Genomic DNA, 25,942 nt, shown 5'->3' with positions numbered 1-25,942 from the left:
ACATGATTTTAGTACAGTACATGCTTTTAGTATAGTACATGCTTTTAGTATAGTACATGCTTTTATTATAGTACATGCTTTTAGTATAGTACATGCTTTTAGTACAGTACATGCTTTTAGTTTAGTACATGCTTTTAGTATAGTACATGCTTGTAGTATAGTACATGCTTTTAGTATAGTACATGCTTGTAGTATAGTGCATGCTTGTAGTATAGTACATGCTTTTAGTACAATACATGCTTTTAGTACAGTACATGCTTTTAGTACAGTACATGCTTTTAGTATAGTACATGCTTTTAGTACAGTACATGCTTTTAGTATAGTACATGCTTTTAGTATAGTACATGCTTTTAGTACAGTACATGCTTTTAGTACAGTACATGCTTTTAGTACAGTACATGCTTTTAGTACAGTACATGCTTTTAGTACAGTACATGCTTTTAGTATAGTACATGATTTTAGTATAGTACATGCTTTTAGTACAGTACATGCTTTTAGTATAGTACATGCTTTTAGTACAGTACATGCTTTTAGTATAGTACATGCTTTTAGTACAGTACATGCTTTTAGTATAGTACATGCTTTTAGTACAGTACATGCTTTTAGTATAGTACATGCTTTTAGTACAGTACATGATTTTAGTACAGTACATGCTTTTAGTATAGTACATGCTTTTAGTACAGTACATGCTTGTAGTATAGTACATGCTTTTAGTATAGTACATGCTTTTAGTATAGTACATGCTTTTAGTACAGTACATGCTTTTAGTACAGTACATGCTTTTAGTACAATACATGCTTTTAGTACAGTACATGCTTGTAGTATAGTACATGCTTTTAGTACAGTACATGCTTTAATACAGTACATGCTTTTAGTATAGTACATGCTTGTAGTATAGTACATGCTTTTAGTACAGTACATGCTTTTAGTACAGTACATGCTTTTAGTACAGTACATGCTTTTAGTACAGTACATGCTTGTAGTATAGTACATGCTTTTAGTACAGTACATGCTTTTAGTACAGTACATGCTTTTAGTATAGTACATACTTTTAGTACAGTACATGCTTTTAGTACAGTACATGCTTTTAGTATAGTACATGATTTTAGTACAGTACATGCGTTTAGTATAGTACATGCTTTTAGTATAGTACATGCTTTTATTATAGTACATGCTTTTAGTATAGTACATGCTTTTAGTACAGTACATGCTTTTAGTTTAGTACATGCTTTTAGTATAGTACATGCTTGTAGTATAGTACATGCTTTTAGTATAGTACATGCTTGTAGTATAGTGCATGCTTGTAGTATAGTACATGCTTTTAGTACAATACATGCTTTTAGTACAGTACATGCTTTTAGTACAGTACATGCTTTTAGTATAGTACATGCTTTTAGTACAGTACATGCTTTTAGTACAGTACATGCTTTTAGTATAGTACATGCTTTTAGTAAAGTACATGCTTTTAGTACAGTACATGCTTTTAGTACAGTACATGCTTTTAGTATAGTACATGCTTTTAGTACAGTACATGCTTTTAGTATAGTACATGCTTTTAGTATAGTACATGATTTTAGTACAGTACATGCTTTTAGTATAGTACATGCTTTTAGTATAGTACATGCTTTTAGTATAGTACATGCTTTTAGTATAGTACATGCTTTTAGTACAGTACATGCTTTTAGTATAGTACATGCTTTTAGTACAGTACATGATTTTAGTACAGTACATGCTTTTAGTATAGTACATGCTTTTAGTACAGTACATGCTTGTAGTATAGTACATGCTTTTAGTATAGTACATGCTTTTAGTATAGTACATGCTTTTAGTACAGTACATGCTTTTAGTACAGTACATGCTTTTAGTACAATACATGCTTTTAGTACAGTACATGCTTGTAGTATAGTACATGCTTTTAGTACAGTACATGCTTTAATACAGTACATGCTTTTAGTATAGTACATGCTTGTAGTATAGTACATGCTTTTAGTACAGTACATGCTTTTAGTACAGTACATGCTTTTAGTACAGTACATGCTTTTAGTACAGTACATGCTTGTAGTATAGTACATGCTTTTAGTACAGTACATGCTTTTAGTACAGTACATGCTTTTAGTATAGTACATACTTTTAGTACAGTACATGCTTTTAGTACAGTACATGCTTTTAGTATAGTACATGATTTTAGTACAGTACATGCTTTTAGTATAGTACATGCTTTTAGTATAGTACATGCTTTTATTATAGTACATGCTTTTAGTATAGTACATGCTTTTAGTACAGTACATGCTTTTAGTTTAGTACATGCTTTTAGTATAGTACATGCTTGTAGTATAGTACATGCTTTTAGTATAGTACATGCTTGTAGTATAGTGCATGCTTGTAGTATAGTACATGCTTTTAGTACAGTACATGCTTTTAGTACAGTACATGCTTTTAGTACAGTACATGCTTTTAGTATAGTACATGCTTTTAGTACAGTACATGCTTTTAGTACAGTACATGCTTTTAGTATAGTACATGCTTTTAGTAAATACATGCTTTTAGTACAGTACATGCTTTTAGTACAGTACATGCTTTTAGTACAGTACATGCTTTTAGTATAGTACATGCTTTTAGTACAGTACATGCTTTTAGTATAGTACATGCTTTTAGTATAGTACATGATTTTAGTACAGTACATGCTTTTAGTACAGTACATGCTTTTAGTACAGTACATACTTTTAGCACAGTACATGCTTTTATACAGTACATGCTTTTAGTACAGTACATACTTTTAGCACAGTACATGCTTTTAGTACAGTACATGCTTTTAGTACAGTACATGCTTTTAGTATAGTACATGCTTTTAGTACAGTACATGCTTTTAGCACAGTACATGCTTTTAGTACAGTACATGCTTTTAGCACAGTACATGCTTTTAGTATAGTACATGCTTTTAGTACAGTACATGCTTTTAGTATAGTACATGCTTTTAGTACAGTACATGCTTTTAGCACAGTACATGCTTTTAGTATAGTACATGCTTTTAGTACAGTACATGCTTTTAGTATAGTACATGTTTTTCTCTGTACTCTTCTTCTCTTATTAAGTTCAGTTAGATTTTATTGTCACATGCACAAGTACAATGAAATGCTTAACTTGCAAGCTCTACCCAACAGCGCAGTATTCAATATCAAAATAGTATAACTAATACAAATATATATATCTATATATAATAAATAAAACAACACAAAACAATAATAAATAAGAGAGGAAGCTATATACTCTACAAGGTCAGTGCCAGATTTACTGGGCAAGGATACTGGAGTAGTTTGAAGTAGATACTGTACTGTATCTACATATAGGCAGGGATTAGGAGAAAGTGACTGGTAGCAGTATACTGTAAACAATACTAATACTACTACTACTAATAATAATATTAAACAGTATTGCAGCAGCATAAGTGGTGGTTAAGTGGTGGTGTGTATGTGTTGGTGTGTATGTGTTGGTGTGTGTGTGTGAATTACATCTCTCCAGCATGATATAAAGATAATATATCACATGTGATTGATCAGTTTCCACAAGAACAAAGAACATGCTACTAATCAATGGTGGGTGCATGGTGGGGAAGTCTTGTTCTTTGCCTAGAAAATGCAATGACTGAATATACACGTTTATATGATGTACTACTTAATGTATGTAACATACTCCCAGGAGCCAACACAATCCCTTGGTGGAAAATCAATGTAGCCCCTCATTTGTTAAACAGACTGTCTCTCTTTCTCCAGTGGTGGAACCAACTAAAACCTGTAACAGAAAGACAACAATCAATGGACATGGCAACACAAGGGATTGATCCATTATATTTTCCATGTTCCCAGGCCCCATTGTTTGGTCATCAGAATGTGATGTTCAAACAAATACAAGCTCTGTTCCTCTCTGTTCCTCTCTGCTCCTCTCTGTTCCTCTCTGTTCCGCTCTGCTCCTCTCTGTTCCTCTCTGCTACTCTCTGTTCCTCTCTGCTCCTCTCTGTTCCTCTCTGTTCCTCTCTGTTCCTCTCTGCTCCTCTCTGTTCCTCTCTGTTCCTCTCTGCTACTCTGTTTCTCTCTGTTCCTCTCTGCTCCTCTCTGTTCTTCTGTTTCTCTCTGTTCCTCTCTGCTACTCTCTATTCCTCTCTGTTCCTCTGTTTCTATCTGTTCCTCTCTGCTCCTCTCTGCTCCTCTCTGTTCCTCTCTGTTCCTCTTTGTTTCTCTCTGCTACTCTCTGTTCCTATGTTTCTCTCTGTTCCTCTCTGCTCCTCTCTGTTCCTCTCTGTTCCTCTCTGCTACTCTCTGTTCCTCTCTGCTACTCTCTGTTCCTCTCTGCTCCTCTCTGCTACTCTCTGTTCCTCTCTGTTCCTCTCTGTTTCTCTCTGTTACTCTCTGTTCCTCTCTGCTACTCTCTGTTCGTCTCTGCTACTCTCTGTTTCTCTCTGCTACTCTCTGTTCCTCTCTGCTACTCTCTGGTCCTCTCTGCTACTCTCTGTTCCTCTCTGTTCCTCTCTGCTCCTCTCTGTTTCTCTCTGTTACTCTCTGTTTCTCTCTGCTACTCTCTGTTTCTCTCTGGTCCTCTCTGCTACTCTCTGTTCCTCTCTGTTCCTCTGTGCTCCTCTCTGTTTCTCTTGGTTCCTCTCTGCTCCTCTCTGCTCCACTCTGTTCCTCTCTGCTTCTCTCTGTTTGTCTCTGCTCCACTGTTCCTCTCTGCTCCTCTATGTTCCTCTTTGCTTCTCTCTGTTTGTCTCTGCTCCTCTCTGTTCCTCTCTGCTCCTCTCTGCTACTCTCTGCTCCTCTCTGCTACTCTCTGTTCCTCTTTGCTTCTCTCTGTTTGTCTCTGCTCCTCTCTGCTCCTCTCTGCTACTCTCTGCTCCTCTCTGTTCCTCTCTGCTACTCTCTGTTCCTCTCTGCTCCTCTCTGTACCTCTCTGCTCCTCTCTGCTCCTCTGTGCTCCTCTCTGTTTCTCTCTGTTCCTCTCTGCTGCTCTCTGTTCCTCTGTGCTCCTCTCTGTTTATCTCTGTTCCTCTCTGCTCCTCTCTGTTCCTCTGTGCTCCTCTCTGTTTCTCTCTGTTTGTCTCTGCTCCTCTCTGTTCATCTGTACCTCTCTGCTCCTCTCTGCTCCTCTGTGCTCCTCTCTGTTCCTCTCTGCTCCTCTCTGCTCCTCTCTGTTCCTCTCTGCTCCTCTCTGTTCCTCTCTGCTCCTCTCTGTTTCTCTCTGTTTGTCTCTGCTCCTCTCTGTTCCTCTGTACCTCTCTGCTCCTCTCTGTTCGTCTCTGCTCCTCTCTGTTCCTCTCTGTTTCTCTCTGTTTGTCTCTGCACCTTTGTTCCTCTCTGTTTCTCTCTGTTTGTCTCTGCTCCTCTCTGCTCCTCTCTGTTTGTCTCTGCTTCTCTCTGTTTGTCTCTGCTCCTCTCTGTTCCTCTCTGCTCCTCTCTGTTCCTCTGTGCTCCTCTCTGTTTCTCTCTGCTTGTCTATGCTCCTCTCTGTTCCTCTGTACCTCTCTGCTCCTCTCTGCTCCTCTCTGTTCCTCTGTACCTCTCTGCTCCTCTCTGTTTGTCTCTGCTTCTCTCTGTTTGTCTCTGCTCCTCTCTGTTACTCTCTGTTCCTCTCTGCTACTCTCTGTTCGTCTCTGCTACTCTCTGTTTCTCTCTGCTACTCTCTGTTCCTCTCTGCTACTCTCTGGTCCTCTCTGCTACTCTCTGTTCCTCTCTGTTCCTCTCTGCTCCTCTCTGTTTCTCTCTGTTCCTCTCTGTTTCTCTCTGCTACTCTCTGTTTCTCTCTGGTCCTCTCTGCTACTCTCTGTTCCTCTCTGTTCCTCTGTGCTCCTCTCTGTTTCTCTTGGTTCCTCTCTGCTCCTCTCTGCTCCACTCTGTTCCTCTCTGCTTCTCTCTGTTTGTCTCTGCTCCACTGTTCCTCTCTGCTCCTCTATGTTCCTCTTTTCTTCTCTCTGTTTGTCTCTGCTCCTCTCTGTTCCTCTCTGCTCCTCTCTGCTACTCTCTGCTCCTCTCTGCTACTCTCTGTTCCTCTTTGCTTCTCTCTGTTTGTCTCTGCTCCTCTCTGCTCCTCTCTGCTACTCTCTGCTCCTCTCTGTTCCTCTCTGCTACTCTCTGTTCCTCTCTGCTCCTCTCTGTACCTCTCTGCTCCTCTCTGCTCCTCTGTGCTCCTCTCTGTTTCTCTCTGTTCCTCTCTGCTGCTCTCTGTTCCTCTGTGCTCCTCTCTGTTTATCTCTGTTCCTCTCTGCTCCTCTCTGTTCCTCTGTGCTCCTCTCTGTTTCTCTCTGTTTGTCTCTGCTCCTCTCTGTTCCTCTGTACCTCTCTGCTCCTCTCTGCTCCTCTGTGCTCCTCTCTGTTCCTCTCTGCTCCTCTCTGCTCCTCTCTGTTCCTCTCTGCTCCTCTCTGCTCCTCTCTGCTCCTCTCTGTTCCTCTCTGCTCCTCTCTGTTCCTCTGTGCTCCTCTCTGTTTCTCTCTGTTTGTCTCTGCTCCTCTCTGTTCCTCTGTACCTCTCTGCTCCTCTCTGCTCCTCTGTGCTCCTCTCTGTTCCTCTCTGCTCCTCTCTGCTCCTCTCTGTTCCTCTCTGCTCCTCTCTGTTCCTCTCTGCTCCTCTCTGTTTCTCTCTGTTTGTCTCTGCTCCTCTCTGTTCCTCTGTACCTCTCTGCTCCTCTCTGTTCGTCTCTGCTCCTCTCTGTTCCTCTCTGTTTCTCTCTGTTTGTCTCTGCTCCTCTCTGCTCCTCTCTGTTTGTCTCTGCTTCTCTCTGTTTGTCTCTGCTCCTCTCTGTTCCTCTCTGCTCCTCTCTGTTCCTCTGTGCTCCTCTCTGTTTCTCTCTGCTTGTCTATGCTCCTCTCTGTTCCTCTGTACCTCTCTGCTCCTCTCTGCTCCTCTCTGTTCCTCTGTACCTCTCTGCTCCTCTCTGTTTGTCTCTGCTTCTCTCTGTTTGTCTCTGCTCCTCTCTGTTTCTCTCTGTTTGTCTCTGCTCCTCTCTGTTCCTCTGTACCTCTCTGCTCCTCTCTGTTTGTCTCTGCTCCTCTCTGTTCCTATGTACCTCTCTGCTCCTCTCTGTTTCTCTCTGTTTGTCTCTGCTCCTCTCTGTTCCTCTCTGTTCCTCTCTGTTTCTCTCTGTTTGTCTCTGCTCCTCCGTTCCTCTCTGTTTCTCTCTGTTTGTCTCTGCTCCTCTCTGTTCCTATGTACCTCTCTGCTCCTCTCTGTTTGTCTCTGTTTCTCTCTGTTTGTCTCTGCTCCTCTCTGTTCCTCTGCTCCTCTCTGTTCCTCTGTGCTCCTCTCCGTTTCTCTCTGTTTGTCTCTGCTCCTCTCTGTTCCTCTGTACCTCTCTGCTCCTCTCTGCTCCTCTCTGTTCCTCTGTACCTCTCTGCTCCTCTCTGCTCCTCTCTGCTCCTCTCTGTTTGTCTCTGCTTCTCTCTGTTTGTCTCTGCTCCTCTCTGTTTCTCTGTTTGTCTCTGCTCCTCTCTGTTCCTCTGTACCTCTCTGCTCCTCTCTGTTTCTCTCTGTTTGTCTCTGCTCCTCTCTGTTCCTCTCTGTTCCTCTCTGTTTCTCTGTTCCTCTCTGTTTCTCTCTGCTACTCTCTGTTTCTCTCTGGTCCTCTCTGCTACTCTCTGTTCCTCTCTGTTCCTCTGTGCTCCTCTCTGTTCCTCTCTGTTCCTCTCTGCTACTCTCTGTTCCTCTCTGCTCCTCTCTGTACCTCTCTGCTCCTCTCTGCTCCTCTGTGCTCCTCTCTGTTTCTCTCTGTTCTGCTCTGCTCCTCTCTGTTCCTCTGTGCTCCTCTCTGTTTCTCTCTGTTCCTCTCTGCTCCTCTCTGTTCCTCTGTGCTCCTCTCTGTTTCTCTCTCTTTGTCTCTGCTCCTCTCTGTTCCTCTGTACCTCTCTGCTCCTCTCTGCTCCTCTGTGTTCCTCTCTGTTCCTCTCTGTTCCTCTCTGCTCCTCTCTGTTCCTCTCTGTTCCTCTCTGTTTCCTCTCTGCTCCTCTCTGTTTCTCTCTGTGTGTCTCTGCTCCTCTCTGTTCCTCTGTACCTCTCTGCTCCTCTCTGTTCCTCTCTGCTCCTCTCTGTTCCTCTCTGTTCCTCTCTGTTTCCTCTCTGCTCCTCTCTGTTTCTCTCTGTTTGTCTCTGCTCATCTCTGTTCCTCTGTACCTCTCTGCTCCTCTCTGTTTGTCTCTGCTTCTCTCTGTTTGTCTCTGCTCCTCTCTGTTTGTCTCTGTTCCTCTGTTCCTCTCTGTTCCTCTGTGCTCCTCTCTGTTTCTCTCTGTTTGTCTCTGCTCCTCTCTGTTCCTCTGTACCTCTCTGCTCCTCTCTGCTCCTCTCTGTTTGTCTCTGCTTCTCTCTGTTTGTCTCTGCTCCTCTCTGTTTCTCTCTGTTTGTCTCTGCTCCTCTCTGTACCTCTGTACCTCTCTGCTCCTCTCTGTTTCTCTCTGTTTGTCTCTGCTCCTCTCTGTTCCTCTCTGTTCCTCTCTGTTTCTCTCTGTTTCTCTCTGCTACTCTCTGTTTGTCTCTGGTCCTCTCTGCTACTCTCTGTTCCTCTCTGTTCCTCTGTGCTCCTCTCTGTTTCTCTCGGTTCCTCTCTGCTCCTCTTTGCTCCTCTCTGTTCCTCTGTACCTCTCCGCTCCTCTTTGTTCCTCTGTTCCTCTCTGTTCCTCTGTGCTCCTCTCTGTTTCTCTCGGTTCCTCTCTGCTCCTCTCTGCTCCTCTCTGTTTGTCTCTGCTTCTCTCTGTTTGTCTCTGCTCCTCTCTGCTCCTCTCTGCTCCTCTCTGTTTCTCTCTGCTTGTCTATGCTCCTCTCTGTTCCTCTGTACCTCTCTGCTCCTCTCTGCTCCTCTCTGTTCCTCTGTACCTCTCTGCTCCTCTCTGTTTGTCTCTGCTTCTCTCTGTTTGTCTCTGCTCCTCTCTGATTCTCTCTGTTTGTCTCTGCTCCTCTCTGTTCCTCTGTACCTCTCTGCTCCTCTCTGTTTCTCTCTGTTTGTCTCTGCTCCTCTCTGTTCCTCTCTGTTCCTCTCTGTTCCTCTCTGTTTCTCTCTGTTTGTCTCTGCTCCTCTCTGTTCCTCTGTACCTCTCTGCTCCTCTCTGTTTGTCTCTGCTTCTCTCTGTTTGTCTCTGCTCCTCTCTGTTCCTCTGCTCCTCTCTGTTCCTCTGTGCTCCTCTCTGTTTCTCTCTGTTTGTCTCTGCTCCTCTCTGTTCCTCTGTACCTCTCTGCTCCTCTCTGCTCCTCTCTGTTCCTCTGTACCTCTCTGCTCCTCTCTGCTCCTCTCTGCTCCTCTCTGTTTGTCTCTGCTTCTCTCTGTTTGTCTCTGCTCCTCTCTGTTTCTCTCTGTTTGTCTCTGCTCCTCTCTTTTCCTCTGTACCTCTCTGCTCCTCTCTGTTTCTCTCTGTTTGTCTCTGCTCCTCTCTGTTCCTCTCTGTTCCTCTCTGTTTCTCTGTTCCTCTCTGTTTCTCTCTGCTACTCTCTGTTTCTCTCTGGTCCTCTCTGCTACTCTCTGTTCCTCTCTGTTCCTCTGTGCTCCTCTCTGTTCCTCTCTGTTCCTCTCTGCTACTCTCTGTTCCTCTCTGCTCCTCTCTGTACCTCTCTGCTCCTCTCTGCTCCTCTGTGCTCCTCTCTGTTTCTCTTTGTTCCGCTCTGCTCCTCTCTGTTCCTCTGTGCTCCTCTCTGTTTCTCTCTGTTCCTCTCTGCTCCTCTCTGTTCCTCTGTGCTCCTCTCAGTTTCTCTCTCTTTGTCTCTGCTCCTCTCTGTTCCTCTGTACCTCTCTGCTCCTCTCTGCTCCTCTGTGTTCCTCTCTGTTCCTCTCTGTTCCTCTCTGCTCCTCTCTGTTCCTCTCTGTTCCTCTCTGTTCCTCTCTGCTCCTCTCTGTTTCTCTCTGTTTGTCTCTGCTCCTCTCTGTTCCTCTGCTCCTCTCTGTTCCTCTCTGTTCCTCTCTGTTTCTCTCTGTTTGTCTCTGCTCCTCTCTGTTCCTCTGTACCTCTCTGCTCCTCTCTGTTTGTCTCTGCTTCTCTCTGTTTGTCTCTGCTCCTCTCTGTTCCTCTGCTCCTCTCTGTTCCTCTGTGCTCCTCTCTGTTTCTCTCTGTTTGTCTCTGCTCCTCTCTGTTCCTCTGTACCTCTCTGCTCCTCTCTGCTCCTCTCTGTTCCTCTGTACCTCTCTGCTCCTCTCTGCTCCTCTCTGTTTGTCTCTGCTTCTCTCTGTTTGTCTCTGCTCCTCTCTGTTTCTCTCTGTTTGTCTCTGCTCCTCTCTGTTCCTCTGTACCTCTCTGCTCCTCTCTGTTTGTCTCTGCTCCTCTCTGTTCCTATGTACCTCTCTGCTCCTCTCTGTTTCTCTCTGTTTGTCTCTGCTCCTCTCTGTTCCTCTCTGTTCCTCTCTGTTTCTCTCTGTTTGTCTCTGCTCCTCCGTTCCTCTCTGTTTCTCTCTGTTTGTCTCTGCTCCTCTCTGTTCCTATGTACCTCTCTGCTCCTCTCTGTTTGTCTCTGTTTCTCTCTGTTTGTCTCTGCTCCTCTCTGTTCCTCTGCTCCTCTCTGTTCCTCTGTGCTCCTCTCCGTTTCTCTCTGTTTGTCTCTGCTCCTCTCTGTTCCTCTGTACCTCTCTTCTCTGCTCCTCTCTGTTCCTCTGTACCTCTCTGCTCCTCTCTGTTTCTCTCTGTTTGTCTCTGCTCCTCTCTGTTCCTCTCTGTTCCTCTCTGTTTCTCTGTTCCTCTCTGTTTCTCTCTGCTACTCTCTGTTTCTCTCTGGTCCTCTCTGCTACTCTCTGTTCCTCTCTGTTCCTCTGTGCTCCTCTCTGTTCCTCTCTGTTCCTCTCTGCTACTCTCTGTTCCTCTCTGCTCCTCTCTGTACCTCTCTGCTCCTCTCTGCTCCTCTGTGCTCCTCTCTGTTTCTCTCTGTTCCGCTCTGCTCCTCTCTGTTCCTCTGTGCTCCTCTCTGTTTCTCTCTGTTCCTCTCTGTTCCTCTCTGCTACTCTCTGTTCCTCTCTGCTCCTCTCTGTACCTCTCTGCTCCTCTCTGCTCCTCTGTGCTCCTCTCTGCTCCTCTCTGTTCCTCTGTGCTCCTCTCTGTTTCTCTCTCTTTGTCTCTGCTCCTCTCTGTTCCTCTGTACCTCTCTGCTCCTCTCTGCTCCTCTGTGTTCCTCTCTGTTCCTCTCTGTTCCTCTCTGCTCCTCTCTGTTCCTCTCTGTTCCTCTCTGTTTCCTCTCTGCTCCTCTCTGTTTCTCTCTGTGTGTCTCTGCTCCTCTCTGTTCCTCTGTACCTCTCTGCTCCTCTCTGTTCCTCTCTGCTCCTCTCTGTTCCTCTCTGTTCCTCTCTGTTTCCTCTCTGCTCCTCTCTGTTTCTCTCTGTTTGTCTCTGCTCATCTCTGTTCCTCTGTACCTCTCTGCTCCTCTCTGTTTGTCTCTGCTTCTCTCTGTTTGTCTCTGCTCCTCTCTGTTTGTCTCTGTTCCTCTGTTCCTCTCTGTTCCTCTGTGCTCCTCTCTGTTTCTCTCTGTTTGTCTCTGCTCCTCTCTGTTCCTCTGTACCTCTCTGCTCCTCTCTGCTCCTCTCTGTTTGTCTCTGCTTCTCTCTGTTTGTCTCTGCTCCTCTCTGTTTCTCTCTGTTTGTCTCTGCTCCTCTCTGTACCTCTGTACCTCTCTGCTCCTCTCTGTTTCTCTCTGTTTGTCTCTGCTCCTCTCTGTTCCTCTCTGTTCCTCTCTGTTTCTCTCTGTTTCTCTCTGCTACTCTCTGTTTGTCTCTGGTCCTCTCTGCTACTCTCTGTTCCTCTCTGTTCCTCTGTGCTCCTCTCTGTTTCTCTCGGTTCCTCTCTGCTCCTCTTTGCTCCTCTCTGTTCCTCTGTACCTCTCCGCTCCTCTTTGTTCCTCTGTTCCTCTCTGTTCCTCTGTGCTCCTCTCTGTTTCTCTCGGTTCCTCTCTGCTCCTCTCTGCTCCTCTCTGTTTGTCTCTGCTTCTCTCTGTTTGTCTCTGCTCCTCTCTGCTCCTCTCTGCTCCTCTCTGTTTCTCTCTGCTTGTCTATGCTCCTCTCTGTTCCTCTGTACCTCTCTGCTCCTCTCTGCTCCTCTCTGTTCCTCTGTACCTCTCTGCTCCTCTCTGTTTGTCTCTGCTTCTCTCTGTTTGTCTCTGCTCCTCTCTGATTCTCTCTGTTTGTCTCTGCTCCTCTCTGTTCCTCTGTACCTCTCTGCTCCTCTCTGTTTCTCTCTGTTTGTCTCTGCTCCTCTCTGTTCCTCTCTGTTCCTCTCTGTTCCTCTCTGTTTCTCTCTGTTTGTCTCTGCTCCTCTCTGTTCCTCTGTACCTCTCTGCTCCTCTCTGTTTGTCTCTGCTTCTCTCTGTTTGTCTCTGCTCCTCTCTGTTCCTCTGCTCCTCTCTGTTCCTCTGTGCTCCTCTCTGTTTCTCTCTGTTTGTCTCTGCTCCTCTCTGTTCCTCTGTACCTCTCTGCTCCTCTCTGCTCCTCTCTGTTCCTCTGTACCTCTCTGCTCCTCTCTGCTCCTCTCTGCTCCTCTCTGTTTGTCTCTGCTTCTCTCTGTTTGTCTCTGCTCCTCTCTGTTTCTCTCTGTTTGTCTCTGCTCCTCTCTTTTCCTCTGTACCTCTCTGCTCCTCTCTGTTTCTCTCTGTTTGTCTCTGCTCCTCTCTGTTCCTCTCTGTTCCTCTCTGTTTCTCTGTTCCTCTCTGTTTCTCTCTGCTACTCTCTGTTTCTCTCTGGTCCTCTCTGCTACTCTCTGTTCCTCTCTGTTCCTCTGTGCTCCTCTCTGTTCCTCTCTGTTCCTCTCTGCTACTCTCTGTTCCTCTCTGCTCCTCTCTGTACCTCTCTGCTCCTCTCTGCTCCTCTGTGCTCCTCTCTGTTTCTCTTTGTTCCGCTCTGCTCCTCTCTGTTCCTCTGTGCTCCTCTCTGTTTCTCTCTGTTCCTCTCTGCTCCTCTCTGTTCCTCTGTGCTCCTCTCAGTTTCTCTCTCTTTGTCTCTGCTCCTCTCTGTTCCTCTGTACCTCTCTGCTCCTCTCTGCTCCTCTGTGTTCCTCTCTGTTCCTCTCTGTTCCTCTCTGCTCCTCTCTGTTCCTCTCTGTTCCTCTCTGTTCCTCTCTGCTCCTCTCTGTTTCTCTCTGTTTGTCTCTGCTCCTCTCTGTTCCTCTGCTCCTCTCTGTTCCTCTCTGTTCCTCTCTGTTTCTCTCTGTTTGTCTCTGCTCCTCTCTGTTCCTCTGTACCTCTCTGCTCCTCTCTGTTTGTCTCTGCTTCTCTCTGTTTGTCTCTGCTCCTCTCTGTTCCTCTGCTCCTCTCTGTTCCTCTGTGCTCCTCTCTGTTTCTCTCTGTTTGTCTCTGCTCCTCTCTGTTCCTCTGTACCTCTCTGCTCCTCTCTGCTCCTCTCTGTTCCTCTGTACCTCTCTGCTCCTCTCTGCTCCTCTCTGTTTGTCTCTGCTTCTCTCTGTTTGTCTCTGCTCCTCTCTGTTTCTCTCTGTTTGTCTCTGCTCCTCTCTGTTCCTCTGTACCTCTCTGCTCCTCTCTGTTTGTCTCTGCTCCTCTCTGTTCCTATGTACCTCTCTGCTCCTCTCTGTTTCTCTCTGTTTGTCTCTGCTCCTCTCTGTTCCTCTCTGTTCCTCTCTGTTTCTCTCTGTTTGTCTCTGCTCCTCCGTTCCTCTCTGTTTCTCTCTGTTTGTCTCTGCTCCTCTCTGTTCCTATGTACCTCTCTGCTCCTCTCTGTTTGTCTCTGTTTCTCTCTGTTTGTCTCTGCTCCTCTCTGTTCCTCTGCTCCTCTCTGTTCCTCTGTGCTCCTCTCCGTTTCTCTCTGTTTGTCTCTGCTCCTCTCTGTTCCTCTGTACCTCTCTGCTCCTCTCTGCTCCTCTCTGTTCCTCTGTACCTCTCTGCTCCTCTCTGCTCCTCTCTGCTCCTCTCTGTTTGTCTCTGCTTCTCTCTGTTTGTCTCTGCTCCTCTCTGTTTCTCTGTTTGTCTCTGCTCCTCTCTGTTCCTCTGTACCTCTCTGCTCCTCTCTGTTTCTCTCTGTTTGTCTCTGCTCCTCTCTGTTCCTCTCTGTTCCTCTCTGTTTCTCTGTTCCTCTCTGTTTCTCTCTGCTACTCTCTGTTTCTCTCTGGTCCTCTCTGCTACTCTCTGTTCCTCTCTGTTCCTCTGTGCTCCTCTCTGTTCCTCTCTGTTCCTCTCTGCTACTCTCTGTTCCTCTCTGCTCCTCTCTGTACCTCTCTGCTCCTCTCTGCTCCTCTGTGCTCCTCTCTGTTTCTCTCTGTTCCGCTCTGCTCCTCTCTGTTCCTCTGTGCTCCTCTCTGTTTCTCTCTGTTCCTCTCTGCTCCTCTCTGTTCCTCTGTGCTCCTCTCTGTTTCTCTCTCTTTGTCTCTGCTCCTCTCTGTTCCTCTGTACCTCTCTGCTCCTCTCTGCTCCTCTGTGTTCCTCTCTGTTCCTCTCTGTTCCTCTCTGCTCCTCTCTGTTCCTCTCTGTTCCTCTCTGTTTCCTCTCTGCTCCTCTCTGTTTCTCTCTGTGTGTCTCTGCTCCTCTCTGTTCCTCTGTACCTCTCTGCTCCTCTCTGTTCCTCTCTGCTCCTCTCTGTTCCTCTCTGTTCCTCTCTGTTTCCTCTCTGCTCCTCTCTGTTTCTCTCTGTTTGTCTCTGCTCATCTCTGTTCCTCTGTACCTCTCTGCTCCTCTCTGTTTGTCTCTGCTTCTCTCTGTTTGTCTCTGCTCCTCTCTGTTTGTCTCTGTTCCTCTGTTCCTCTCTGTTCCTCTGTGCTCCTCTCTGTTTCTCTCTGTTTGTCTCTGCTCCTCTCTGTTCCTCTGTACCTCTCTGCTCCTCTCTGCTCCTCTCTGTTTGTCTCTGCTTCTCTCTGTTTGTCTCTGCTCCTCTCTGTTTCTCTCTGTTTGTCTCTGCTCCTCTCTGTACCTCTGTACCTCTCTGCTCCTCTCTGTTTCTCTCTGTTTGTCTCTGCTCCTCTCTGTTCCTCTCTGTTCCTCTCTGTTTCTCTCTGTTTCTCTCTGCTACTCTCTGTTTGTCTCTGGTCCTCTCTGCTACTCTCTGTTCCTCTCTGTTCCTCTGTGCTCCTCTCTGTTTCTCTCGGTTCCTCTCTGCTCCTCTTTGCTCCTCTCTGTTCCTCTGTACCTCTCCGCTCCTCTTTGTTCCTCTGTTCCTCTCTGTTCCTCTGTGCTCCTCTCTGTTTCTCTCGGTTCCTCTCTGCTCCTCTCTGCTCCTCTCTGTTTGTCTCTGCTTCTCTCTGTTTGTCTCTGCTCCTCTCTGCTCCTCTCTGCTCCTCTCTGTTTCTCTCTGCTTGTCTATGCTCCTCTCTGTTCCTCTGTACCTCTCTGCTCCTCTCTGCTCCTCTCTGTTCCTCTGTACCTCTCTGCTCCTCTCTGTTTGTCTCTGCTTCTCTCTGTTTGTCTCTGCTCCTCTCTGATTCTCTCTGTTTGTCTCTGCTCCTCTCTGTTCCTCTGTACCTCTCTGCTCCTCTCTGTTTCTCTCTGTTTGTCTCTGCTCCTCTCTGTTCCTCTCTGTTCCTCTCTGTTCCTCTCTGTTTCTCTCTGTTTGTCTCTGCTCCTCTCTGTTCCTCTGTACCTCTCTGCTCCTCTCTGTTTGTCTCTGCTTCTCTCTGTTTGTCTCTGCTCCTCTCTGTTCCTCTGCTCCTCTCTGTTCCTCTGTGCTCCTCTCTGTTTCTCTCTGTTTGTCTCTGCTCCTCTCTGTTCCTCTGTACCTCTCTGCTCCTCTCTGCTCCTCTCTGTTCCTCTGTACCTCTCTGCTCCTCTCTGCTCCTCTCTGCTCCTCTCTGTTTGTCTCTGCTTCTCTCTGTTTGTCTCTGCTCCTCTCTGTTTCTCTCTGTTTGTCTCTGCTCCTCTCTTTTCCTCTGTACCTCTCTGCTCCTCTCTGTTTCTCTCTGTTTGTCTCTGCTCCTCTCTGTTCCTCTCTGTTCCTCTCTGTTTCTCTGTTCCTCTCTGTTTCTCTCTGCTACTCTCTGTTTCTCTCTGGTCCTCTCTGCTACTCTCTGTTCCTCTCTGTTCCTCTGTGCTCCTCTCTGTTCCTCTCTGTTCCTCTCTGCTACTCTCTGTTCCTCTCTGCTCCTCTCTGTACCTCTCTGCTCCTCTCTGCTCCTCTGTGCTCCTCTCTGTTTCTCTTTGTTCCGCTCTGCTCCTCTCTGTTCCTCTGTGCTCCTCTCTGTTTCTCTCTGTTCCTCTCTGCTCCTCTCTGTTCCTCTGTGCTCCTCTCAGTTTCTCTCTCTTTGTCTCTGCTCCTCTCTGTTCCTCTGTACCTCTCTGCTCCTCTCTGCTCCTCTGTGTTCCTCTCTGTTCCTCTCTGTTCCTCTCTGCTCCTCTCTGTTCCTCTCTGTTCCTCTCTGTTCCTCTCTGCTCCTCTCTGTTTCTCTCTGTTTGTCTCTGCTCCTCTCTGTTCCTCTGCTCCTCTCTGTTCCTCTCTGTTCCTCTCTGTTTCTCTCTGTTTGTCTCTGCTCCTCTCTGTTCCTCTGTACCTCTCTGCTCCTCTCTGTTTGTCTCTGCTTCTCTCTGTTTGTCTCTGCTCCTCTCTGTTCCTCTGCTCCTCTCTGTTCCTCTGTGCTCCTCTCTGTTTCTCTCTGTTTGTCTCTGCTCCTCTCTGTTCCTCTGTACCTCTCTGCTCCTCTCTGCTCCTCTCTGTTCCTCTGTACCTCTCTGCTCCTCTCTGCTCCTCTCTGTTTGTCTCTGCTTCTCTCTGTTTGTCTCTGCTCCTCTCTGTTTCTCTCTGTTTGTCTCTGCTCCTCTCTGTTCCTCTGTACCTCTCTGCTCCTCTCTGTTTCTCTCTGTTTGTCTCTGCTCCTCTCTGTTCCTCTCTGTTCCTCTCTGTTTCTCTGTTCCTCTCTGTTTCTCTCTGCTACTCTCTGTTTCTCTCTGGTCCTCTCTGCTACTCTCTGTTTCTCTCTGTTCCTCTGTGCTCCTCTCTGTTCCTCTCTGTTCCTCTCTGCTACTCTCTGTTCCTCTCTGCTCCTCTCTGTACCTCTCTGCTCCTCTCTGCTCCTCTGTGCTCCTCTCTGTTTCTCTCTGTTCCGCTCTGCTCCTCTCTGTTCCTCTGTGCTCCTCTCTGTTTCTCTCTGTTCCTCTCTGCTCCTCTCTGTTCCTCTGTGCTCCTCTCAGTTTCTCTCTCTTTGTCTCTGCTCCTCTCTGTTCCTCTGTACCTCTCTGCTCCTCTCTGCTCCTCTGTGTTCCTCTCTGTTCCTCTCTGTTCCTCTCTGCTCCTCTCTGTTCCTCTCTGTTCCTCTCTGTTCCTCTCTGCTCCTCTCTGTTTCTCTCTGTTTGTCTCTGCTCCTCTCTGTTCCTCTGTACCTCTCTGCTCCTCTCTGTTTGTCTCTGCTCCTCTCTGTTCGTCTCTGCTCCTCTCTGTTCCTCTCTGTTTCTCTCTGTTTGTCTCTGCTCCTCTGTTCCTCTCTGTTTCTCTCTGTTTGTCTCTGCTCCTCTCTGTTCGTCTCTGCTCCTCTCTGTTCCTCTCTGTTTCTCTCTGTTTGTCTCTGCTCCTCTGTTCCTCTCTGTTTCTCTCTGTTTGTCTCTGCTCATCTCTGTTCCTCTGTACCTCTCTGCTCCTCTCTGTTAGTCTCTGCTTCTCTCTGTTTGTCTCTGCTCCTCTCTGTTTGTCTCTGCTCCTCTCTGTTCCTCTGTACCTCTCTGCTCCTCTCTGCTCCTCTCTGTTTGTCTCTGCTTCTCTCTGTTTGTCTCTGCTCCTCTCTGTTTCTCTCTGTTTGTCTCTGCTCCTCTCTGTACCTCTGTACCTCTCTGCTCCTCTCTGTTTCTCTCTGTTTGTCTCTGCTCCCCTCTGTTCCTCTCTGTTCCTCTCTGTTTCTCTCTGTTTCTCTCTGCTACTCTTTGTTTGTCTCTGGTCCTCTCTGCTACTCTCTGTTCCTCTCTGTTCCTCTGTGCTCCTCTCTGTTTCTCTCGGTTCCTCTCTGCTCCTCTTTGCTCCTCTCTGTTCCTCTGTACCTCTCCGCTCCTCTTTGTTCCTCTGTACCTCTCTGTTCCTCTGTACCTCTGTGCCACCAGAGACTCTGGGTTTGCGCCCAGGGGCGACGCACAATTGGCCTAGCGTCGTCCGGGTTAGCGAGGGCTTGGCCGGTAGGGATATATATCCTTGTCTCACCACGCACCAGCGACTCCTGTGGCGGGCCAGGCACAGTGCATGCTAACCAAGGTCGCCAGGTGCAAGGTGTTTCCTCCAACACATTGGTGCGGCTGGCTTCCGGGTTGGATGCGCGCTGTGTTAAGAAGCAGTGCGGCTTGGTTGGGTTGTGTATTGAAGGACGCATGACTTTCGACCTTTGTCTCTCCCGAGCCCGTACAGGAGTTGTAGCGATGAGACAAGATAGTAGCTACGAACAATTGGGGAGAAAAAGGGGGTAATTATTTATTTTTTTAACAAAAAAAACATTACATTACATTACAAAACATTACGTTAAAATACATAACATTACATTACAAATCATTACATTAAAATGCAAAGTATGTGAGTGTATTTGTTGCCATCCTTAATTTACAGTTTTAGATTGTAATCATAGCACCACCTACTGAGAACCTTGGCCCTGAGCTCCTCAGCAGTTTGTTCCCAAGGTGCTATATCCAACAGTACCACTAGAGGAGGTATCTGACACGGATCCTCTCTGTGGTTGAATGACATATTCCCAAACACTCAAAGGTCATATCCTCCAGTGGGGGAAAAAGTACCCAATTGTCATTCTTTAGTAAAAGTAAAGATACCCTTAATAGAAAATGAGTAAAAGTCTAAAAGCATTTGGTTTAAAATATACTTATAAGTATCAAAAGTAAATGAAATTGCAAAAATGTACTTAAGTATTAAAATCTAAAAGTTCAAGTATAAATAATTTAAATGACTAGACTACACCATTTTTGTATTTTTATTTTACTTATGAATAGCCAGCGGCACACTCCCAACACTGAGACATAATTTACAAACGAAGCACGTCTGTAGTGAGTCCGCCAGATCAGAGGCAGTAGGCACAACCAGGGATGTTATCTTGATAAGTGTGTGAATTTGACCATTTTTCTGTTCTGCTAAGCATTCTAAATATAACAAGTCATTTTGGGTGTCAGGGAAAATGTATGGAGTAAAAAGTACATTATTATCTTTAGGAATGTAAAAGGTGTCAAAAATATAAATAGTAAAGTACAGATATCCCCCAAAAAACTACTTAAGTAGTACTTTAAAGTATTTTTACTTAAGTACACCACTGATATCCTCTGGCTCTAGAGTGGTGTAACAACACATTGACATAATGATTTCTCAGTATTTTGCTTCTTGTTATAAATATGTTTGTTTATTTAAAATCAGAATCAATCTAATAAAATATTTGGCCTCTTTAATGAATGCCTTGAAGGTCAAAAGAGAATGCCATCACAAAAGAAAAAAATCACAATAACGGTGAAACCATTTATTTAGCACAAATATAGAACATTGTTTCAATAGATAAAGAACTTCTCCCTCAAGTAATATAGCCTCAACCTGACATTTCCAAACAGATCCTCGAACATCTCTGCCAATCTGCTGTTCATTAAGCTGATTGCTTGACTGCGCCGAGGGCTTGCCTCGCTGCCTTGTTTTGATTAAAGGGAAGCTCATAAATAGAGTGCTGCCTATAAATGATTTCCTCATTACATCAAAGTCACACGGAAGTTGTAAGCAGCTCTTACAATTGCCACAAATGCAGCTAACTTTATAGGGTTAGGGCCCTGATGAATGATATAACAAGGACGGAAGGAGGACCATAAAACATGACCAATCTGGCTTTCCAAACCAATGGTGTTTCACACAAGCAGAAGTGTTGTAGAAGCCGGACACAGTTGACAAAAAACAACAACAACAACAACAACAGCATTAAGGTCAATTAGTCCCAAGAATGCTGCTCGGGAAATAATACTACTGTCATCTTAAAACCTGGCATGTTTAAATCTTAGTAGCTTAACAACTTTTGTCATTGAAATAACCCAAAGGTATGACGCACGACAGTGTTTGAGACACAGGTACAGCTCTACTTATCGTTCCACAGATTCTTGCTGAAGTTACTGCTTTCAGAATGTGAAGGGCTGAGATGAGGGAAGGTGGTATAGTTTAGATGCTATGGTTTGGGGCTCTGCATTTCTCGATTTCAATTGACATTAACACAATTTCACATGAAATTAAATAATTATATTACGTACTGGAAGCATAACACTGCAAAATCCATGACAACTTAATGAAACATTGCTTTAAAATGACATTCACTGATATGGTTTACAACAGTTTTATAATATCTGGAAATCTCACTTTTATGTGCTTACAGTTGAGGGTTGTCAAATATTGACATAAACATTATCAACCATGTTACCATACCACACAGCAGCTGTGTCTGTGGAAAATGTAGGTCATGTTCAATTTCAAAGGCTTAGATAGCACAGCCGTAGATACGTAACAACATATTCTGACTTACATAATATCTCAAGAAGAAAACATATGTTTTAAACGTTTTTTTTAATTTGATCCTTGTGAATGACATACATAACCAAATTAAAAAGTATTTATAAAACTGCATAGTAGAGCTCCTTCCAAAGGAACATTTAGATGAAAGATTAAAAAGTATTTATAAAACTGCATAGTATAGCTCCTTCCAAAGGAACATTTAGATGAAAGATTAAAAAGTATAAACTTTTGCCACATTTGAGCTACATGTTATAAATACGAAACATGAATCACTCAATCAATTCATTTCCAGCATTAAAAGTTTAGAGTGAAAGCAAAATAAATAAGTATACACAAATGAACCGAAGACTACAAATGCCTGACAGAACAGAAGTGGTGTTGCTACAGTCAAATCTAACGTAAAAATAGCAACACATTTGAATTAGTTGAGTTTATGAAAAAAAAAGACAACAGTTCCCACAACTAATTTATTAGACTTCGTTATGGGATGAAAGCAGTCAGAAATCAAACTTGTCATCTGTCATGAAGTAGAGGTAAAATGAGACAGTCCTGAAGTTTGGATCCACCCGGGACCAAACAGAATTATGGGCCTTAGTTGAATCTTCTATGCTAGCTAGATGACAAGTGGAATGGAAGTAATTGAACCACATGTTGTCATTATCAGAGGCAATTGGATAAACATTTGCATTGGAATATATTACATCACGTAAAACAGAACCACTAGTTCATTTGGCCTTGATATCCAAATCAGCAGAAGAAAAACAAGACACCAGAAAACAATTAATTTAAGTCTTTAAGGCTCTTTCGTGATTGAGGCGCTGTATCTTCAGGTGTAAAAAAAAAACTACAATTCAGTGTTGTTTCATAGCAAGGAGAAAAAGATAGTATTTAAAAAAAGAATCCACGTGTTAAAGACTAATATGAACAGAATAGTCCAGCGAGCAGAGGCGTATATTCCTATCCATCATCCTGATAGATGATACATGCTGTATCCCAGAGGTGTAGCGTACAACCCCATAGGAGAGAGGGGCAGCATGGGACGGTGGTAGGGGTAGGACTGTCCGTAGAGGGAGACGGCTGTGTGGAGCTGTGCTCCCAGGGGCATGGGTAACGTAAAGCCCGGGTGCAGCGCGGGTTTGGCAGCCATTTTGAGCTTCTCCAGCTCGGCCTCCTGTAGTCTCTTGGCCTTAGCCCGGCGGTTCTGGAACCAAATCTTGACCTGGGTCTCAGTCAAGGTCAGAAAGCTGGAGAACTCGGCCCGCTCAGCAATAGACAGGTACTGCTTCTGACGGAACTTACGCTCCAGAGACAGCAGCTGGGAGGTGGTGAAGGGAGTACGAGGCTTTCTGTTGGTCTTGTGCTTCCGCAGCGGACAGGTAGGACTTACCTGCCCTGGAGAGACAGAGAGACAGAGAGAGGGAGATAGAGGTTCAGAGCCAATGCTGATTTAGTTTAACACATGGATAAGCTACTTGAGTGACAAAGTAAATACTGTGTCCTGATCCTGATAGAAAACATGTACCTAATGTAGTACTATCACATCATCCTGATAGAAAACATGTACCTAATGTAGTATTATCACATCATCCTGATAGAAAACATGTACCTAATGTAGTACTATCACATCATCCTGATAGAAAACATGCACCTAATGTAGTACTATCACATCATCCTGATAGAAAACATGTACTTAATGTAGTACTATCACATCATCCTGATAGAAAACATGTACCTAATGTAGTATTATCACATCATCCTGATAGAAAACATGTACCTAATGTAGTATTATCACATCATCCTGATAGAAAACATGTACCTAATGTAATACTATCACATCATCCTGATAGAAAACATGTACCTAATGTAGTATTATCACATCATCCTGATAGAAAACATGCACCTAATGTAGTACTATCACATCATCCTGATAGAAAACATGTACTTAATGTAGTACTATCACATCATCCTGATAGAAAACATGTACTTAATGTAGTACTATCACATCATCCTGATAGAAAACATGCACCTAATGTAGTACTATCACATCATCCTGATAGATCAATGAACAATGTTAGAGATACAGTATGAGCTGATTGTGTGTGTACCCAAAGGTATTGGTTGGGCCGATAGCAATTTTAAACTGAAATTGAAACGTTGGCATACTAATTTTCCCCTAAGTGCTGTACAAGTGAATTGACTATATAACATTTTCTTTGCATAAAATAGAGTGATTTTGGAGTGATGTAATATGTGATCCAATCAACTGTTTCTTACTAAGCTTGTTGTGGTTCATTGTTAAATGGAAACGTCAAACATTGCAATGGATACACATACTCCTGTCAAGGGAGGGGAGGACTATTATTTGTTGATTAATTTAAAGCAATGCTGACAATTACACACAAACCACATGAACAAACTCAATTAAAGGGTTTGAAGACCTGCCTGATATTCCAAAAAGATAGATAGAAATAAATCTGAATATGCCAAATAAACAATGGAAAAGGTTGAATATTGTTTTCAAATGAAAGATGAGGTTGTAGCAGTATAACTTACAAGCCATTTTATTAACTCAAATAACTTTGTAAAGACCCAGGCCTAACCAAATGATTTTCCTAATACTTATTTGTCACATATTGGTCTAATAGATTGAATATCAAGACTCTTACTTTATGGTAAGGATTTTCTACACAAACATTCTGATATATTCAAAGTAAATAAGACAAAGTTAATACTTGCACAAATCGTTTTAGTTTACACCCTGTTAAATAAATTGAATTTGTCTGCCATACAATAGGATTTTACGAGACAGGCAGCACACATACAAATTATACGTTAATTGATTTGTATTTTACAATATTTTTTATTTAACCTTTATTTAACCAGGCAAGTCAGTTAATTAAGAACAATTTATTTTTTACAATGATGGATAAAAAAATTTTTTATAATAATATATATATATATATATATATAGGACAAAACACACATCACGACAAGAGAGACAACACAACACTACATAAAGAGAGACCTAAGACGACAACATAGCAAGGCAGCAACACATGACAACACAGCATGGTAGCAACACAACATAACAACATGGTAGCAACACAACATAACAACATGGTAGCAACACAACATGGTAGCAGCACAAAACATGGTACAAACATTATTGGGCACAGACAACAGCACAAAGGGCAAGAAGGTAGAGACAACAATACATCACACAAAGCAGCCACAACTGTCAGTCAGTGTCCATTATTGAGTATTTGAATGAAGAGACTGAGATAAAACTGTTTGATATTGTACTGTACTTTTTATCCCTAAATATAAAATAATAGGTTATGGGAAATAGTGAGGAGAAGTACACCTTCCAAATGTGTTCCGATTAGTCTACATAAAAAAAACAGATTTTCTCCAAAAATGACTTACGCGTTTGTGCAGAGAATCTTGGGCTCATAACCCAGGGAGCACAATCATCCGGCTCGGAGGACTCTGACTTTACAGGCGACAGTGGGATAAAGTGCTTTCGGATTCCCGCGGGAGGGCTGTAGCTCTCTCTGCACAGGTACGGAGAGTTCTGCGTCTTTGAAAATGTAACCACAGAGACATTGTCGGGTTTGCTTGTAAACTCACTGTGAATCTTTCTACTCGACATTATAGCCTCCACACTGAAGGGATGATGGTGTCTTGTCACTTGAGTTTTGAGGCCATCCATCGTCCTCTCTAGCTCCGGTCGGCTGTCCTCCTCCGATGAACTGCTATCCCTCAAACTCACATGGGCAGACATTCCCCCGAAATATGTACCAATGGCACACGACAAGACTATCAGTCTCAGCTACAGGTGGCCTTCAAAGTATGGGGACACGACCTGTCAAGTGTGGGATAGGTTAAATAATCACGTGGCGCCAGTGGAACTTTCGGGCCAATCGCAGCGCTGCCAAAATGTAAGAGCGGCCCTTGTTACCAGTGATTGGTCTCTCACACAAGGGTTCAAAAATATATCCAGTAGGCTATACCACATGGTGTACTGTGACGGATTACTTCGAACCTAACCTCAAGAGATTGTGTAAACACAGGCCCCTTGTGGGTAATTTACGCCCAATTATGAAAGAGATGAACAATCTCTCTCAGGATGTGACTTTTCCTGATTGTAAAACGTTGTTGGTGCCTCAAACCAGGATACACAAATGTGGTGGGAAAGTGCTTCCTCTGCAGCCCAATTTTTTATCATGCTCTCTTAATTTAAGTGTGCCCATAGCTGCTGGAAATAGGGGTGCTGAAGGTACTGCAGAAAAAGTAGTACACTGGGCCTTTACTAGTGCTGTAATACTGGAGCGATATAGCAGTCTGTAGCATACTGATACTGGACCGATATAGCAGTCTGTAGCATACTGATACTGGAGCGATATAGCAGTCTGTAGCATACTGATACTGGAGCGATATAGCAGTCTGTAGCATACTGATACTAGAGCGATATAGCAGTCTGTAGCATACTGGTACTGGAGCGATATAGCAGTCTGTAGCATACTGGTCCTGGACCAATATAGCAGTCTGTAGCATACTGGTACTAGAGCGATATAGCAGTCTGTAGCATACTGGTACTGGACCGATATAGCAGTCTGTAGCATACTGATACTGGAGCGATATAGCAGTCTGTAGCATACTGGTACAGATATTTATTCTGATTCTAATTGTGATTCAACATTTTCATGACCTTTAAAATAGTGTGAATAGCCTACTATCACATCTCATTTGTTTTGGGGAAAAGTTGTTGTGGCAGTCTCGATTCTACCTGCTTTGTTATTTCAGCACATTATTGAGACTGACAAAATACTTTTTTTAATTGCAAATGCGGATTTTGTGTCTTTATTAAAAACAGACCAAATCCAGGTAGATGAACGTGGTAGTTTACTTAAACAAATGATGCAACATATTCTACCCACATCTGTTTATCCCGAGTGTTAATTAATACATACGTGTTAATCAAACATCCATTTACTGTTATTCATCTGATTGATTTCTACAACATTATTCTGTCAGTAGGCTGTGTTGAAATGGAGAGGACTTACATACCTACAGTTCAACAGTTGCACTTACGGTATGAGAAAACTGTAGGTCTATACATCATTTTCTCTTTGCTAAAATATTTTTTTCAGTCACATTGGTTATGTTTTCAAGATTCAAAGCCCAGATTCCAAATGCCAAATAAGTTAATGTGCTGCTCAAAACATTTGTTTCCAGAAATACACGACTAGAAGTAACTATTAGTTCTATCATGTAGTAATATTACATTTCCTCAATAAAGACCTTTACAAATGGTACTACTGGCACAAGAAATAAACAGCCACTATTTGATAATCACAAGGACTTGACTGGTAAGAGGTGTGTGTGTGTGTGTGTGTGTGTGTGTGTGTGTGTGTGTGTGTGTGTGTGTGTGTGTGTGTGTGTGTGTGTGTGTGTGTGTGTGTGTGTGTGTGTGTGTGTGTGTGTGTGTGAGTGCGTGTGTATGTGCGTTTGTGCATGTGTGCGGGTGCGTGTGTGTGTGCATGCGCTGGGGGCCTACAG

General features: G+C 44.2%; 1 protein-coding gene across 1 annotated transcript; it reads right to left on the bottom strand.

The window, feature by feature from the left end:
* Window positions 1–21,324: 21,324 nt before the first annotated feature.
* LOC139419428 (muscle segment homeobox 2b) lies at window positions 21,325–24,164 on the bottom strand. Its single transcript, XM_071169377.1, has 2 exons — window positions 23,807–24,164; window positions 21,325–21,772 (listed from the first exon to the last, which is right to left on the bottom strand). Exons 1-2 carry the CDS (start codon window positions 24,162–24,164, stop codon window positions 21,345–21,347), a joined length of 786 nt encoding a protein of 261 aa, XP_071025478.1. The 3' UTR covers window positions 21,325–21,344.
* Window positions 24,165–25,942: the final 1,778 nt, after the last annotated feature.

Source organism: Oncorhynchus clarkii, chromosome 10, assembly GCF_045791955.1.
Source record: "Oncorhynchus clarkii lewisi isolate Uvic-CL-2024 chromosome 10, UVic_Ocla_1.0, whole genome shotgun sequence".
Taxonomy (NCBI): Eukaryota; Metazoa; Chordata; class Actinopteri; order Salmoniformes; family Salmonidae; genus Oncorhynchus; species Oncorhynchus clarkii.
The sequence above is the reverse complement of the archived record's forward strand: the minus strand, read 5'-3'. Positions and strand labels throughout refer to the sequence as shown.

What these genes read in the sequence shown, in the direction of transcription:
- LOC139419428 (XM_071169377.1), bottom strand. Translation starts at nt 24,164, where the DNA reads ATGTCTGCCCATGTGAGTTTGAGGGATAGCAGTTCATCGGAGGAGGAC. An exon ending in AAGATTCTCTGCACAAACGC is followed by an intron (nt 21,773 to 23,806) that starts GTAAGTCATTTT and finishes CTGTCTCTCCAG; the next exon opens with GGCAGGTAAGTCCTACCTGT.